Source organism: Podarcis vaucheri (genome assembly GCF_965113315.1).
Source record: "Podarcis vaucheri genome assembly, chromosome: 7".
NCBI classification, from domain to species: Eukaryota; Metazoa; Chordata; class Lepidosauria; order Squamata; family Lacertidae; genus Podarcis; species Podarcis vaucheri.
In genome coordinates, this window is record NC_138765.1 from 28,735,062 (window position 1) to 28,753,012 (window position 17,951).

The window sequence follows — 17,951 nt, forward strand, 5'->3', positions numbered from 1 at the left end:
CGGCTGCACACTTATAGGCATCCGCAGTGCTCGTGTTGCAGGCGCGGCTGGAAGGAGGGGACGGGTCGAAATAGGGACTTGGCAGTTGCACGCGGCGCGGTTACGCCTCCCTTTTCCCCGCCCCCTCCGGTCCCTTCAGATATAGACTTGCTTCTCTCAGCTCTGCAGTGTGGTAGTTGCTGCTGCTGCTTTTCTGCCCGGCCTGGAATTTTCTTTCGGCTTTTTTTTAAAAAAAATTTAAAAATCAATCCGGTTTGGTTTTCTCGGCGAGTCCAGCCCGTTTTAATTTTCTCCTCCAGCCTCAGCGTTTCTTCTCCTCTTCTCACCATGCGCGCGGCGGGGTCGGCGGCTGCGGTGACGGGCGCCGGGCCCTCGGGCGCTGCTGCGAGCTCGGAGAAGCAGCCGCCCAGCAGCGGCAGGGACGGGCGCTTCAGCGTCCTCGGCTGGGAGCAGGTGAAGCGGCTGGACCACATCCTCGAGGAGGCCGTCCCCATCCACGGCCGCGGCAACTTCCCCACCTTATCGGTGCGGCCGCGCAGGATCGTGCAGGTGAGTGGCAGGACCCGGTGGACCGGGGTGGCCGCGTACTTAATCTCCCCACCCACCCCGCCCAAAAAAGAGGCATTATTAAGAATCGGCACGTTTACACGGGAGTAATCCCCGCTGCCTTCAGTGGACCTGCATTCTAAGGTTCTGACTTTCAGGAGTGAAAACTCTGGAAACAGTCTTAAAGGCACATCTTTGGGCTCTTCTTATTTATTAGGCTATTTAACCTTGCCCCGTCTGCCAACAACAGCCGTAAGTTCCTAACAGCAAAGAGAACGCACTGCAATTTAACAATAAAGCATGTCTTTTAAAAGAGCAGCGGTAAAGCATCGATTACTTTGCAGCAGGACATGCCCAAGATTGCACCCATTCGCCAGGCTTCTTATTGCATGTTATAAAAGGCCACGAGTTTCCCTCCTCACAAAGAACTCAAAGACAAATCTTGTCGCCTGATCTTAGTCATGTTTACTTGAATATAAAACTTGTTGAGTTCAGCGGGTCATACTCCTCAGGAAGTCTCCCTAGGGATGCAGCCTTAATAAGCAACATAGCTGTCAACTGTCATTAGGTCAGTGCAGCCTTCTCCAACTATTATACAGTGTTCACTTATTTGACTCATTCTGAACTAGAATATCTGGTATAAAGCCTGTATGTGAGAAGCTGCATACATACCATACAGTTAAAGCACATTCTCTCCCCACCCTGAATCCTGGGAACTGTAGTTTACCTCTAACAGAGCTACAATTCCAAGTACCCTTAACAAACTACAGTTCCTTGGAGTCTTTGGGGGTGTGTGCTTAAAATGTACAGTGTGTACTCAGCCTGTCAATTAGGAGAGGAACTAGAAGAGCCTATCTTGGATAACATTATTTATATACTAAAGGGCTCTTCTATGTAGCCATCGTTCTTGATTGGAATGAATAGGTGTTTGTAAAGCATCATTTTGTAGCCAGTTTAGCTATTGTGGCTCCTGCTGGAAAAGCCAAGGAAGCATATTGGCCGTGAATACTTAGCCTTATACAGTATATTCTGAGAATGTAAAGCTTTTCGAGTAATTGTGCTAATCCTTCTCATAATCCCCCATTAAACTAAATGAGCACTAACTCCATACTGTGGAGAGTAGGCCAGACTTATATTGAAGCCAAAATTTGGGTGCCTTAATTGACAGCTCAGGCCTTGGCTAGCTGTAGGTTTGACAAAAACTTACTTGGCAGAGAATAGTTCAGAGTATTGTATATGTGGAGTTAGTAATTGCAACAACCTTGATATTGATGCCCCCAATTACAGGTGGGAGCCAAGAATGGTAGATTGCTGCAGTGTTGCACCAGATCTGTAGTTCGTTTAATGTAATACAATTTCTAAGTTCTTAACTGTGTTGAGACTAGTAGTCTGAGTGAAATCTTAGAAATGAGGAATGTTAGCTGTGATTGGTAGGATACTGAAAAGTGCCCTGATGTAGTGGGTGGTGGTATTAAGAAATTATACACCACCCTCTATCAAAAGGCCACAGGATCATTTACTACATGATAACATAAATGTAATACAAAGACAAGTGTAGGCAGTCTGTGATTTAGGGTACCCTTCCCTTTGATCCTGTGGATTAGGAAAAGGCTCTGTCCCTGAAGCAGAAGGGAATGGAAGACTTTAAAAAACCCCAACTCCCATGGGGTAACCATATCCGTCTGTTGCAGCATTAAACAAGAGTGACACCCTAAGATTTGTTAGCCCACAGAAGTTTATAGAATATCTAAACTAGCTCTAATCCACGAATTTTTTTGTCATAGTAATCCAAGTCTTTAGGGTGCCATCGCTGTGGAGTAGGTGTTGCTGCCTGGGGATGACATTTGAGTTATCAGCTGTGAGGCAACACTCATTTTAACACAGGGTTGTATGCTGACAACTGGTCATTGGCCTGTACTAGAGAAGATGGGTTGGTTCGCAGGTGGGAATTCTTGGATCACAGGGGCGGTAGGGCTGCAGCCCGTTAACAAAAGTGGCTAGAGAGACAAGAAGGGCAAATACATCTTCTGGCTGTGAATCGGTTGTAAGGAGGGGAAAGAATGAACCGGGGGGGGGCTGCCTGAAATGAAGGTACTTTCTATGCACAATTTATGTTGAGCTATTTGTGGGACCTAGAGGAAGAGAGGTGGGGAGTGCCACACAGTGCCATCCCCAGATCCTAATAGAAAGAAGTTGGCAAAGTCCTTCCATATTGGAGCAGCTCTTGAGACCTTCCATAGTCTTGCTATGGAAGACTATAGAAGTCTACTATGGAAGACTATACCTTCCATAGTAGAAACCCACAATTGTATACTAGGTTCAGGTGCCCTATTTTGAAGGCAACCCTGTTCCAAGAAGAGCAGTAATTAGGTTAAATAGGGTTGGGAGTATAGGAAGGCGTCGGTCATGGGCGTGCGACTGCAGTGGGTTGTTGGAGAGGCAACCTCAGGCTGGTGAGCAAGAGAGTCGATAGGCTGAGCACAGAGAGCTGGGAGCTGGGCAGAAATAACCCCCTGCTCCTTATTTCCCAATCCCTTCCATGTGTTTCCCTAGCGCCATATTTCTGGCAATGGTCGGTCTCTAGACTTGATTGTCGGGGGTGAGGAAAACTTGCTCTAGCGAAGCACGCTTAAGTCCATCCAGATAATTTTTGCAGAAAAAGAAACGATTCCTTGAGCAGAGTTGGTTACGGCAAAATCCCATTCCATTAGAAAATTCGGCTGTGGTCCAGGACCACTTTCACACCATACGTACATTTAAAGCACTGTGACACCGCTTTGAACAGTCATGGCTTCCTCTGAATAATTCTGGGACCTGTAGTTAAGGGTGCTGAGTTGTTAGGCAGCCTATATTCCCCTCAAAGAGCAGTTCTCAGAGTGGTTGAACAAACAATCCCCCTTCACAGGGACCTCTGGGACCTCTTCAAAGGTATGTTAGATAAAGATGTGGAAGGAATGGACAGGTTCTTCCCCTTCCCATAGGAACATGTAGGAAGTTGCCTTATACTGAGTTAGGCCACTGGTCCATCTGGCTCCATACTGTTTGCACTGACTGGCAGCAGCTCTCCAGGATTCCAGACAGGGTTCTCCCCCAGCCCTACCTGAAGATGCCAGTGATCAAACCTGGAACTTTCTGTAGGTAAAGAAGGTGTTCTGTCACTCAGCTGTGGCCCTTCCCAAAGGGTCTGAGGTTGTTTTGTTAAGGGAGTACTCTTTCTTCTGGTAAACAGCTGGCAATACTGCAAAGAGTGAGGGTTAGTGAAAGAACAGTACATTTGTCTAGGAAGGGGGGGGGTCACTGCTTTGGAGCTGAAATTGGTGTCTACAACGCCTCATCTTTCCATTATTTGCAAATTGATGTCTACTGCTGTTGCCAACTGGCACTTGAAACAGAACTAGTGTGTCTGAGGTCAATTCTAAATTGTATTAAATTCGGTATTGTGTTAAACGGAGGTGTTGTATATGACTCCCCGGGGTTCCTTTGGGAGAAAGGGTGTGTTTAGAATCCTTAAAACAGCGTTGCTTTGACAGACTGTTTGGTAAGGATGCTTGGCAGAAGGGGGTTAAAAAGCAGGCATCCATATACAAAGTGTAAAACCACAAGATTTATAAGGAAACAAAACCGAAAGGCCACAATTGGCAGAGATGCCTCTTATGCCAAGCTGTGTTTGAACAGCTCTTACTCAATATCCTTTGGGGAGGGAAGAAACCAAGATGTGCAAGGCACTTAGTATCTGCCAAGGGTGGCTCCCTTTACTGGAGGAGGCTTTCATTTAGCTTTCTCATAAAGCACGGGAGGCTTATAGAAGCAATAGGAATTGTTGCCCCTGTGTATGGTTCGCTTCTGTAGCGTGGCATCAGCCTCTTTCAAAGATTAGTGGCTGCCTGCCTCAGTGAAACGAGGGCCCCTTTCACTTTAGGTCTTTAGCACACCTGATGCATTACTTCCTCACAGTTGGCTGGAAATGAGTCTTCGAATGTGGTTCCATGCGGCATTGAATGGTGTGCTAGATTCCCCATTACAGTTCTCCAGAATTGTCCCTCCCCACCATAGCAAAAGCACACAGTGCATTGTTGGAACGTAGCCTGAGAGCGGCTAAGAAATAGAATAAATAAAATTGCTGAAGTCTGCTTATATTTTAGTGTATTAGTGCAGAAATGGAGGTAAGTGCCATCTTTTGAAGCTAATGGAGAATGGACTTGTACTCCTGCTATGATGAGTACAAGCAGCCAATGCAGGTTGAAATCCTACCAAGCAACTGCTTCCCAGCAAAGAGACTTGTAGCATCTTTGAAAACAGACTCACGGGAGCACAGTCAGGAAAGCCAGCCATGTAGGAAGGTGGGGGACTCAGTACTTTGCAAGTCCACATGTGTTGGCAGGTGGTGCAGTTGTGGTGCAAGTCAGAAATCTCAAGCCCTGTATAGGACAGAAGAAGAAGAGGAAAAACTTTAGAATGTGGCAGTTTGGCAGAGTGATTATCTGGGTTCTTTAGGAAACGAGAGTACATGTCTTTTTATCAAAACAGTTGTGTGTGTGTGTGTGTGTGTGTGTGTGTGTGTGTCAGCAAGCAATTGCCCAAGGTCACTCAGCATTAGATGTCACCATTGACTAGTCTGACTAAAGCAGTTCATGTCAAATGTTGGACCCTGCTCTGATGAGCTTGCATGCTGGCTGGCCCTTCATTTGGCACCCCTCTGTCAGCTTATATGGAGCTTGGAATCTGCTAGCAGAAAATAAATCTGCTGAGGTAGTGATATCTGGTCTCTTGGGCTTGGCTCTGTGCCATCAGGGCTTGGGAGTCTCTAGCTGTAGCGGGAACGGAAGAATCTGTGCAGGTTTCCTAGTCCCTATGGTTGGGAGATGTAGTGGGGCATCTGACTGCAGGAGTTGGGGCCGTTAAAATATTTTCAACTTCTTCCAATGGGTGTGAAGAACATTTTACTTTTGATGGTAAATATTGCAGGTGACCATTATCCAATAGGTCTGCATTTTAAGTAAACTGGACAGAAATGGGTTCTTGGGGTTAATAAAATAGTAAATAAGTTTAAGTAATGGCAGGCAGCACAGATGTGGTACAAAGACAGGCTCTATAGAGCAGCCTTTCTCAACCTTGGATCCTTAGATGATGATGGACTGCAGCTCCCATCATTCTTAGCCAGCATGGTCAGTGGTCATGGATGATGGGAGTTGTAGTTCAAGAACATCTGGGGAAGCCAAGGTTGAGAAAGGTTACTGCAGAGCAGTAACGGCCAAACTTGACCCTCCAGCTGTTTTGGGACTGCAACTCCCATCATTCCTAGCTAACAGGACCCAGTGGTCAGGGGTGATGGGAATTGTTGTCCCAAAATAGCTGGAGGGCCAAGTCTGGCCATCACAGCTGTAGAGCATTTCCATGTGCTTGATCCAAGAAGTGTAGGTTTACACACAAGTGTATTGCACAGCCCTTGTGAGGTAGACTGAGATGAGATAATGGCGACTTGTCCAGTGCCCCTTTGCTGAGCATCATGGGTTCAAATCTCTATTTGTTCATATCTGTTTCTACCTGACCAGCTCAACCGAGAATTGCTGTAAAACTGACCTACAAGACAAAACCTGATAGGCTATCACATATGACGAAAATGCTTGTGCCAGATGGACAGATTCCCCCCCCCCCCATTTTATTGGCAATATATGGTTATTAATGGTCTTTAGTCTTGGATATTATCTTGATGGCAAAGGTTTAATAATATGGTAGACCAACATGTTCTAGATTCGTAGATACAAACCTGACTTATAGCAATTTAGCATCAGCTGATATCGCTGGTTTTTTTTTATCCCCAGCACACTTTGACTTGCTTCTGTGCCTTCTGGGTTAATGACAGATTAACCCTACAGGTTTAACAGGCACAAAGCAACTTGTTGTGCCCAGCTTTACCTACTAGCTTGGACTTCCTGGAAAGGTAAAACTACAACTCCATGTCTAAATATCAAGGTGGATTTTTAACATTCTAACTGGAACGCAGTGCCCTTAAAGTAGACATCTAAGTACAACACAGTAGCCTGACCTATAGCTGAAATGGGGACAACCTGAGACAGGTAACTATGCAGTCGCCATTTAGCTGAACCTTACACTCACTTCCAAAGCATGACTGTTTACAATTTTGGCACTTGGCTGCCAAACGCTTCCAATCTGCAGAAAGTGAATCTTAGCACATTGTAACACTTCTGGGTGGAAATTGGACTTCATTTGTACTTGGCAGTATGACAGGCAGGTCTGATATGGAAGTACATTTCCTTTCTCTCCCTTATGGAGGGCAGTTTCTGCATGTCAAAGCAGAAGTCAGTTGTATGCACAGGGCTGGAGCGCCCTGGTTTGTATGTACTGAAAGTGAATCAAACTGATATGTGCAATTTAACTACAGGCGGTTGTAGTTTGCTTTGATATTTTATAAATTATTATTCTCTTTATCCCAGCCATCCTTCAAGTAGCCAAAGGTTCTCCCTCCACCCCAATTTCATCCAAACTGTTTTGTGATGTAAGTTAGGCTGAGAGAAACTGACCAGTCCCAAGTCACCCCGGAAACAATTCCTAAGCTGGGCTTTGAACCCAGATCTCCCTGAACCACACTGGTTCTTTACATATTCATTTGGCGGGGAGGGGCATGTGTTGGTGCTAACATGTACATGGAAGCAAGGGGGTCTTGGTATACTTGACTTAAGTGAGCATCTGTGTAGAAAGTCGGTACACTGAAATCTCCAACAGCCACAAAGCTGTCCAATGCTCGTTGACTCTTCCAATGAAGCTAGATAGCATTGAAGGTTGTTTCCAGTACAGTCCATTTGCCCTGAAATAGCCTGCTCTGCTGTGTGTCATAATTGCCACAAATTACTAGGGATTTGTTTGTCCGTGAAGTAGCAACAGTGTGCTTAGTAGGCATTAACGTTGCACCAATAAGCTGCTGCATATTCATTTTGTATGGGAGGGGCTTCATTCCTCTGCAATGACTCACTAATGTAAAATAACTCACATTGGTTTCTGATTTTTTTAAAAAAGCATTGTTATAAAGCTGGCTGCCTTTCACAACATCAGTTATTAGGAGTTGAAGGTCTTCAAGAGGTGCATGCATGCACTCATTATTAAATGAATTATGTGCAAGTTCAAAATGCTGTTAAATTTTGTCAGCAGTGTCATGATTTTCCTTAAAAATAGCTCAGAAATGCCTTTTCTTTTGCTAAAAAAAAGCTAAACAACTTTTCTGTCTGGATTTTCACTGTTTGAAATAAATGGCAACCCTAAGCAGAATACTGCATTTCATTGAGCTTTTGAATTGTGTACTTCTCATACCCTAAAACTTAAGGTAAAACTGCACTTGCCTAGGTGGACAATAAAGTGTATACATAGGACGAGAACATATTGTGAATAGCTTTTATATGGACTAGGCCTGTGTTCCCATGGTGTGGTGCCCATGGGCATGTACATGTCTGTGCTGTTTCTAAATTAGCAACACCAGTTGTCAAGAACAACAAGGAATGGTTGCACAGAGGCAAAGCAGCTGCAGTGTGGCACCTGCAAGGTTTTTCTTTGCGGGACGGCACAAACGATGTGGCAGCTAGTGGAGAAGATTCTGCTGGCAAGGGATAAAGAAGTGCTAATCCAGCATGCTAAAGATTTGGAAGGCAAGCACTGGCATGTAGGAAATGGGCTTGTTTGATGAATTCAACTTTATTGGGTTAGGGATAGCAGTTGGGAGATAGCAGTAACGCTGATGATGGGATTTTAGCAGACTAGATGTAGAAGGCTGGCATGCTAGAACTGGATGGAGACACCTGGGTTTAGATCAGTAGTTCTAACTGGCCCCACTCCCTCACTGGAAACGAAAACTGCTTTTTTGAATAAAGGGATGGCATGGCCTCTGGGTAGGCAGTTTGCCTTTCTAATCCATTTTGGGTTTGATGCCTTGAGGGAGCATCAGGATTGGTATGTGAAATTGTAGCACAGGCAGTAAATGGTCCTGGCAGCAACTACCCATGCTCCGTATCTGCCTGGTTTCCTTATACAAGCACAAGAAGCAAGAACACAGCACACACTCTCCCGTTCTGTGGAATGATGAAACCTACACACAAGCAAATCCACTTTCTTTGCAGAATTCCAAGATGATACAGAGTAATAGAGATTTGCCTCTTCGAAGTAACTTCCTCCTTTGCAGTAGTAACTTCCTAAACTTACTACTACTTTGTAGTAGTCAAAAGGAAGCCATTTGCCCTGGCTACGAAATGCTCAGAAATCCTGAGGCATGGAACTGGTTGCAATTGGATGACATGCTAAACACACCATGTAACTGGTGGACGCATACCTATGAAATCTAAATAGAATGCTTGTTAGCAGAAATATGCCAGGCTGCAATGTGATTCAAAGTAGCTATCATTTGAGAGTGGGGAAGAAGACAAGTAGAAGTAAATCGCTGAACCAAATGCAACAGTACAGTTTCTATCGAATGCAAATAGAGGCCGGTGATGGTGGTATCTGATTATGTATAATGCGCTGCAATTTAAGTTAATCTATTGATTGGCTAGAAAGAAACTGCAAGCCTGAGCTGTTCAAGCTCTTATTTCGGCAGATGGGTTGGGACAAAGCACCCTGTTTTAGGCAGGTCACAGCCAATTTTGTAAAAGCTTTTGCACATACTTCCAATAATTATATAACCTACTTAACCACTCCATAGAACTTGCATAGTATTTACATATTTTACAAAAGATGTTGCCCAGGTCATTTGGAAGACATGTCACTAAACAACTGCATCCGTCCAGCACTTCCATCATCTAGCAGAAAGGGTAGCATAGCACTTTTCTGTGGCTGCATTTGCACACTGTGCTAAAACCACTGGTCTACTCTGAATGTGCAGGTGGTTCTTGCTTCGCTCCTTGAAAAGGCAGCAAGCCACGATTCTGGCTTCCAAACCCAGGAGTCATGATTTGTTTTGCTCTAAAGAAGCCACATTCTGGAGCCAAAGTTTGTTGGCTTTATCAATCATGGATGACCTGAGCAACGCAAGAAACTTCGCCCCGGGACCTTGGTTTGATGCTCAGGCTAAGGGAAGACTGAAGCTAGAGCCATCTTTATGGTTTACTATGATGTACAAACAGGGCCAGTTTGATCCAACTAGTTTCATTTAACTCTAGAAAGTGAACTTGTCAAAAGTGGCAGCACTGGGGGTACCCTTTGGAGTAGACATACCTCTGTTTGGCTTCATCCCTTGTTAGATGTTAATTATAGCCTGCATTGCAGTGTGACAAATAGATCCAGAGGAGCCAACAAGCCTCATAGATTCGACTGTGCCAAAGCACAGGTTTTAAGAAGGGCCTTTTGTTGCCCATCCATTTAAACAACCAGAGTGGTTGGGGCAACTCAGTCAGATGGGTGGGGTATAAGCAATAAAATTATTTATTTATTTATTTATTTATTTATTATATTTTTTTTTATAGATGGCATGTGTCTGCCCACACATCATCTTCTGTTTTAAGCAACATCATACCCATGTAGCTTTCAGCAATGCTACTTTAGCATTAAAGGGCTGATGTTTTTAAAGGGAAGCCAGTGCTTTTTAAAAACAAAACAAAAAGAACCCTAGCAGCACACTCAAACAGCTCCCGGCAGTTTTCTGTAAACAGAAAGGCGAATGACTCTGACCAGATAAACATTAGTCAGTCCCAGATGCAGAGCTTGCCAGTCTTGAGCAAGTAACCTAAAAAGGCAGTCAGTTTTGTGAATGCTTGATGTGTGTAGCCTTTAAACCAAAAGAGGTAAGGAACACTGGATGAAAAGGCAGCTGAATAAGCTGCTGTGTCTGGCCTACCAAGTGGGTAGGTGGCAACACAGTAGCTCTATATACGGACCCGTCTTCCCAAAAAGAAGGCAAGCAGCCCTCTTCTGTTAGCTTCTGCCAACAAGCAGCCCAAATTGTTGCTAGATAAATGAGAGTTTGCCTACCACACAGCTTTCTTCTTTTCATAATCCAAACTGAAGTGTGCCTGTTCATTTTTTAATTATTTTTTTGCTTTTTCACAACCGCCGGGGGCGCATCACATTTGTCAGGGATAAAAGTAATAAAGTTACCAACTTCCTTAACATTAAAATTCACCAAATTCCTTCATATTAAAGCTCCCCTCCTTATACACAATTAAGATAGCTTCTTTCCTAATATCCCTGAAAGCGAAGTCTTCTCTTCCCTGCTGCATATTTGAAGGTTTGACTAAGCTGTACTCATAGGCTAAATTCTGCTGGTAGGTTTATGAATCCTCTGTTAGTGTTCTAGCTGGAGTGGTTTTTTTTTTAAAAAATGCATAATTTCAACATATAAATGCCTCCAAGACGAATTATATTTGCCTCCAGCCTTTGTCCGGATGACGAAGGGTACACTTTGTATGGTTCAGCTACCCTTTCAATACTTGCAAATACCTGGTTGTACTTGGCCTACATGTTTGTTGCAGGCATATTGAAGTTAGTGACTTAGTCTGGAAGATCCACTAACAGACTGTGGGTGTGGTTTATTTCCCCTTTGGTATATTTCAGGCATGTCCAACAGATAGATTGTGATCTACCGGTAGATCACTGGATGTCTGCCCTGCACCCCAGAAATATGGGGCTTTCCTCCTCCCTAAGAAAAGCTCAACAACTTTGACCTGAACCCCCAAAAACAGGGCTTTCCCTTTGACCCCTGGTATATTTTAACCTACATTGATTCTCACAGTTAGCTTCACCCTTGCAGCTGCCCCTTGGATTGGCTTCATGTTGGCACGTTAAATCTCTAAAATAGGAGTGGAGAACCTTTGGCTCTCCAGGTGTTGCTGAACTACAACTCCCATCATCCCTGACCACTCTTGCTGGCGCTGATGGGAGTTGTAGTTCAGCAGTCTCTGGAGAGGCCAAAGCTGCTCAAAAATTACACAGCCTGGAAACCCAAGACTCTGGTTAGGTTCATATGGCGGTTCTTTTGCTATAGAGTCCCTGGTAAGAGCAGCTCCAGAAATGAACAAGAGCATGACCAATATTTTTAGGCACCTTGTGCCAGTTAGACGTGTTTGGTGCTGTAGGCTCCTCCCTTGGCTCTTAATCTTGCCATTTTGCACGCCAGATGAAAGTTCTAGGATACTCTTGGCTTAAGAATAAAGGCTGCAGGAGGAGGCATGGTTTCCTGCATTGAACTTGTCCAGGCAGCTGCTGCTTTAGGGTGGGGATCAGCAACAGATCTCCAGCTCCCAACATGGAATGCCTGAACAGCAGTGCTCATGTAAGCCCATTTGTGCTCCGAAGCCTATTTGAGGTCAAACGAGATGCGATGTCAGCAGATAGGTGATCTTCCAGTTTTTTTAGTTTTTTTGTTCAATGGAATAGTTGCTTGGGTAGGTGTAAACCCTTCCCATGTCACTCCCTAGTTTGAAATTGCTCTGCCAAAGCAACTCGCCCCTGGAAACATACAGGTACCTGTGGTCTGGGTTCCCCTCTGAGTCACAGAGCAGCTTTGTGGAGGTGCTGGCACATTGGGAAAGGCTGAATGGCTAGTAGAAGCAGCATGGTTACCATCAGACCTGTGGCCCCTGCTGCTGCTGCTGAACTACTTTTAAAACCAAAAGATATGATCGCTGATCTCCTGATCTAGTTGCATCCATGGAAACGAAAGGTTGTATCCTAAGTAGCATTAAGCAACTCATTTAATCAGTACATGGATTTCTCCTTGCACGATGGATGCCTCCCCCCCCCCAGTGCCCCTTGAATGTGTTTTAGGAGTTCCCCACCATGACCACCCTTTGGAGCAGATTTGGGGAGTGTGTTGGGCCATGTGCAGAGGGCTAAGAGGAGGGAAGTTGCATGAGCAGAAATTCGTGTACTGATGGGATGTGTTGGATATGCCCCGAGTCTTGCATTTAGCCCTTATGAGTGTGTTAACATACTCACACAGGTCACCGATTTAAACACACCAGCTGATGTTTGCTTAGGCCATTTAAAGTTTCCTCCCGTACTTACAGCAATGTGCTTTTTCCCGTGTTGTAGGTGGTCCGTAGCCGTCTGGAGAAGCAGGGAATTGCAGTCCACAACGTGAGGTTGAATGGCTCGGCCGCAAGCCACGTGCTCCATCAGGACAGTGGTCTGGGGTATAAAGATCTGGACCTCATTTTTGGTGTAGACTTGAAGAGTGAGGACGTCTTCCAGCTAGTGAAAGATGTAGTGATGGACTGTCTGCTGGACTTCCTCCCGGAAGGGGTAAACAAAGATAAGATCACTCCCATGACGCTAAAGGAGGCCTATGTGCAGAAGCTAGTGAAAGTGTGCAATGAAACAGACCGCTGGAGCCTTATTTCACTTTCAAACAACAGCGGGAAGAACGTGGAGCTCAAATTTGTAGACACTCTCCGGCGGCAGTTTGAGTTCAGCGTAGATTCCTTCCAGATAATATTGGACTCACTGTTGCTTTTTGGAGAGTGCTCAGAGAACCCGATGTCTGCAAACTTCCACCCTACAGTCACCGGGGAGAGCATGTACGGGGACTTTGAGGAGGCAATGGACCACCTGAGGAACCGGATCATTGCCACCAGGAATCCGGAGGAGATCAGAGGTGGTGGGCTTCTGAAGTACTGCAACCTCCTGGTGAGGGGATTTAAGCCCAAATCGGAAGTAGACATGAAGGCGCTACAGAGATACATGTGCTCCAGGTTTTTTATAGACTTTCCTGACATTGGGGAGCAGCAGCGGAAGCTGGAGTCTTACCTTCAGAGCCACTTTGTGGGGATGGAGAGCAAGCGGTACGATTGCCTGATGACCCTTCACAGGGTGGTGAATGAGAGTACGGTGTGCCTGATGGGACACGAGAGGAGGCAGACGCTGAACCTCATTGCCATGTTGGCTGTGAGGGTCCTGGCTGAGCAGAACATAATCCCGACTGTCACAAACGTGACCTGCTATTATCAGCCAGCCCCTTACGCCAGCGAAGTAAACGTAAACTACTATGTAACCCACATGCAGCCTCTGCTGCCTTGCAGTCACTCCTATCCAACTTGGCTTCCCTGCAACTAACCACTGACATTGCTCCAGTCCTTGTTCTCTGGGAAGCAGAGGCTGTACAATTCAGAAGAAAAATGGGTCTCTTGCTCAAAGTGTCTTCCTCCTACATAGGAACAAAGTCTGCTGTATATTGTGGGCAATTGTGCAGTGTTATGAGTAGTTACCAGAGATGTTTACAGTAAGAAAATGATTGAGTTTATGTATGAGGTGGATGGATAGGATTAGGTTAAGAAAGCAGAGCTGCACTACCTGAGATGCAAGCTGGTTTTCTTTCTTTCTTTAGTACACGAAGCATTAAGGGCTGTGCAGACTCTGTTTCTGAAGATATGCCAGAGTGGCCAATTCCTTTTAGGGGACCAAAGAAATCCTATTCAAGTGCCTGCAACCAAAAAAAGAAAAGAAAAGAAAAAAGAAAAAAAAAGCACTGTACCTTAATTTTTTTTGTAGGGGGTAGAACTCCCTGTTGGTAGTTCAGTTTGGGATGTCTGCGATGAATATTGGGGGAGTTTGGGGGTCGCTTGATCATTTCTGTTGAGGGAACCGAAGTGGGCCCGGGGGCTTGTAAAAGGAGCCAGCGTACCATGGCTTGCTGCCCCGATGGACCAGCTGTATTTATTATCAGTCAGAGGAGAGCTGTGGGGTAGGGTGGGGGTGGGGCAAAAGAATGGGGTTGGATACACAGCAGCAGATGTTTTGACAGATGATCATGAACACTAAAAGAATGGGAACCTGCCCCCAAAGTATTACTCAATGTGCCGTGCCAAAAAACCCCTAAGATGTGACTTTCTGAAGGAAAGGATCTAGATTAGTGTTTGCTGTATCAGTAACATCAGGGGAACGAGCAGGTATGGGAGTTCAGCATGATACTAAAATGGCTGGCTAACTTTTATTAGGAGTTTAAATGAGCTGCACACAGTGCGCCAACATGGGCAGAGAAGTCTGTTCATTTTAGTAGTTGCAGAGCTGAGGTCTTGATCCAGATGCCCTGGTCCTCTTAATGAAGGGCAGCAGCTGCCAACATCATCCATAGGCTCTGAAAGCTGCTCTTCTTCTTTCTGGAGGCCTGTGTGCAGCTGCTTGGCTCCATGTGGAAAAGATTCCAGAGTTTTGGTATTTTGGTGTTAACAGTGGAAAGGCGGTGGGAGAGAGCTGTTGGTAGCCAAATTTCTGAACCCAAGAGGTTCTTGGAGTCCTGTTCAAATGCAATAGGAAGAGTCAATACAGAAGCCACCAGCTGTTGGACCACAACTCCCATTAGCTTCAGCTAGCATGGCTTATCGACTGAGTAGTGATGGGAGTTGGTCCAGAAACATCTAGAAAGCACCGTGTTGCCTACACATGAAATACACAAGCTTTTGAAGTAGTTACTTGCACAGCACAATAGTTCTTTTTACTGACGTTTTTGGATTGCCTGCCAGTTCCTTGTGCAATGTGTCAGTTCAGGTTGTTGTTTTTATGCTTTTTTAGGAAGCTGAGGCAAAGATTGCTAGCTTTTTGGGTAGACCTGCTTTTTTTTGAAAGGGCTACAAGAAGATGCTTCATGGTGTATCCTTGAAGGGCGGCTGACTTACTAATCTGTTTCTTTGCAGTAAAGCTGTACCACATTTGGGCAGGCTGAAAAAAAATGAAATAAAATTTCACACTTGGATTGTGTCTAGGTAAAATTCTGCCTCTTCCTGGGAAACATGAGCTAGTTTGGCAAGACCAAGCTGGGCTGTTTGTTTGTTTTAAAAGCCTGCTGCCATGTTGTTTGCTTCTGTCTTGTCACGACTCTGACTGGCTGAGAAGGCACAATTGCTCATCTTTTAAGAGGTCCAATACTATGTAAGTGAAGAGTTCCCCTGAAAAATAAACAGCTCTCAAAGACATTTCCTTTATGTACAGTAAATCCTTCCATGCTCCAAGATGTGTGTGGCTGCAGTGTCTAATGTAAGGGGCTTCACCAGGTTATTCCTCTTTCACTTGAGGAAAGGGCTGCTTCTCGATTATCTCCTTTTTGACAGCTTTCAGTACTTCACATTTAAAAGGGGAGAAGTGGTTTCGCACTAAAGGAGCACAGCTGATTAGCAGCACTTTTTGGCAGAATTGTGAATGAGAAGCCTAAGTGATAGACCTGCCTCATTTAAGCAAACGAACCTTCCCCTCCAATCCAAGGGCTTGCTGGAGAAATTTAAAGAAAATTGCACTTTTTGTGGTGTGTGAATGCGTGGTGAAATTCTCACAAATGGCTGCATCAAACAAATGCTGTGATCCTGCTGTTTCTTTGTATGCGTGGGGGTCTCTGAAAGATTCGAAGAGTGTAACACTTTGGCACTTCCAGTCTTGCGTTTGAATGTGTTCTGCAGCTATCGAACCTGTCATGCAGTGGGCCTGACGTAACTTGCTAGATTCTTTAGAATCTGTCACCATAAATAAATACAATGTATTGAACTCTTTTGGGTTATTCTTCTTACTTGATTGCACGACAGTGCCATGACCACTTGCCACCCTTCTGCCCTTTGAGATGACTCGTCTGAAACAAGGTGGAATTGGGCAAAAAGAGGTCGTGAGCATTCCTGTCCCCTGAGTTGGCTTTCAAATTGCTACCCCATCTTCTGCCAAATATCTTCCCAGGCGCTTCAAAAACAATGGCTGCACCTCACCAGTTGTATTGCACCAGGACTGATGGCAGCCACCTTAACGAAGAAGGCAGAGAGTAATTACAAGCACTCAGTGCACATATAGGCCCCCCTTTTAACTAAAGTTGGTTGAATGAATGTTTCTAGCTGTGCTCCGTTAACTGCCAGGCATACTGCTTGTAATGAAGGCTTGTTTAAGTCTGTTCCTGGAGTGACTGACTGGTCAGGGGTGGAAGCAGAGTTTAAAGGCACTTTTCCCCCAGCCTGGGTCCCCATGAAGACTGTCAGACTCCAACTCCCATCAGCCTCTGAGGATAGAAGTTCTTCATCATCTGGAGGTCAACAAGCTGGAGAAAGCGGACTTAATTGTGGTGGGAGCAATTCATTGAGAAACCTTGATCCACGAGATGAAGGCCAGATGAGCTTGAGGCTAAGCATTGCATGAGCAAGCCATTAAACTCAGCTGGATTTGGGAACCTTTGGCCCACCTAGTGGTGTTGAACTACAGCTCCCATCAGCCCCAGCAAGCATGGCTGATTGCCTGGGATTACGAGAGTTGTAGCTGAGCAATATCTGGTTCCCCACACCTGAGCTAGAAAACCCCCAACCTGGTGCCTGCTAGGTATTGTATTATCTCCTGACTTCTATCAGCCCTAGATAGCATGGTCAGGAGTAGATGAGCTTTGTCAAATATTGTAAGGAACCAGGTTAGGGAAAGCTGAGCTGGATTACAAGGGAAGTAATGTTTCTTACGTTGGCTGGAAATTGCAGTCTAATATCAGAATTAGAGTGTGGTGGATACATGGACTCAGGCAATGTCAAATTTAGCAACCTTCATGTACCACCCCAGTTCTCTGTCAGCAATCAATGTGCAGCTCACTGGGAGAATTCAAGGCAGAACTAAGACTTCCTTGTGTTAGGACACATTACCCTTATGCATAGTATGCCTTCAATTTCTCCCTACCAAGTTTTTCTCTTTTGCTATTCCAGTTGCATTATCTTTCCTGTCCATTATTTTCTGCAGTTGGCAGTTGTCTCTTTTAATCTGACTAGAGCAGCACAAAACACCTGACCTGGTTGGCTTTTTCCATTGTTTAGCTTGATCCGTTTGAACAAAAGGATGCTGGTAGAAAACACTAGGTTTGATCTGAAAAGAGACTTTCAATTTTTTTTTAGTGTCTGATCTTTTAAAAAAACGAAATAAAAAAATATATTTTCTCAGAAGGTGGTCTGTCATTTCTTGGAGAAGCAGAATACAAAAATGCTAAAAGGCAATGGTTTATCAATGCCTATAAGCTCATTACTGGCCTGTCAGTTTGTCTTAACAATCAAAGCTGAGACACTTCACTAGATCCCCAGAAAAAATAATGGCAACTTATTTCAGAGAAGCAATGCTGTATTGTTTTTAACACTTGATTGGAAGCTGCCCAGAGTGGCTGGGGAAACTCAGCCAGATGGGCGGGGTATAAATTATTATTGTTATTATTATTGAGCAGATAGCACTGTTTTTAATACTTGGGGAATGGGGAGTCAAATGAGATTTTTTTTTAGACTTTCTGCTTTCAGTAGAGAGCCAGTGTAAGGTAGCACTTAGCTTTGGAGTAAGACCTGGAAGACCAGGGTTCGAATCCCCACTCTGCCATGGAGCTCCCTGGGAGACCTTCGGTCACTGCCTCAGCCTAACCTGCCTCATAGGGTTATTGTGGGGATTAAATGAGGAGGGGGTGAACCATGTGTGCCACCTTAAGC

General features: G+C 44.9%; 1 protein-coding gene and 1 long non-coding RNA gene across 2 annotated transcripts; one reads left to right on the plus strand and one right to left on the minus strand.

The window, feature by feature from the left end:
* Positions 1–32: 32 nt before the first annotated feature.
* On the plus strand, positions 33–16,014 carry TENT5B (terminal nucleotidyltransferase 5B). Its single transcript, XM_082231814.1, has 2 exons — positions 33–549; positions 12,577–16,014. The coding sequence occupies exons 1-2, from the start codon at positions 328–330 to the stop codon at positions 13,594–13,596; spliced, it is 1,242 nt and encodes a 413-aa protein (XP_082087940.1). The 5' UTR covers positions 33–327; the 3' UTR covers positions 13,597–16,014.
* On the minus strand, positions 15,414–17,713 carry LOC309537385. Its single transcript, XR_014221856.1, has 2 exons — positions 16,294–17,713; positions 15,414–16,259 (listed from the first exon to the last, which is right to left on the minus strand). It is a non-coding gene; the product is annotated as an uncharacterized lncRNA (long non-coding RNA).
* Between the last annotated feature and the right edge of the window lie 238 nt (positions 17,714–17,951).

Coding starts and splice junctions, on each gene's coding strand:
- TENT5B (XM_082231814.1), top strand. CDS start 328: ATGCGCGCGGCGGGGTCGGCGGCTGCGGTGACGGGCGCCGGGCCCTCG. Junction 550..12,576: donor GGCCGCGCAGGATCGTGCAG/GTGAGTGGCAGG, acceptor CCCGTGTTGTAG/GTGGTCCGTAGCCGTCTGGA.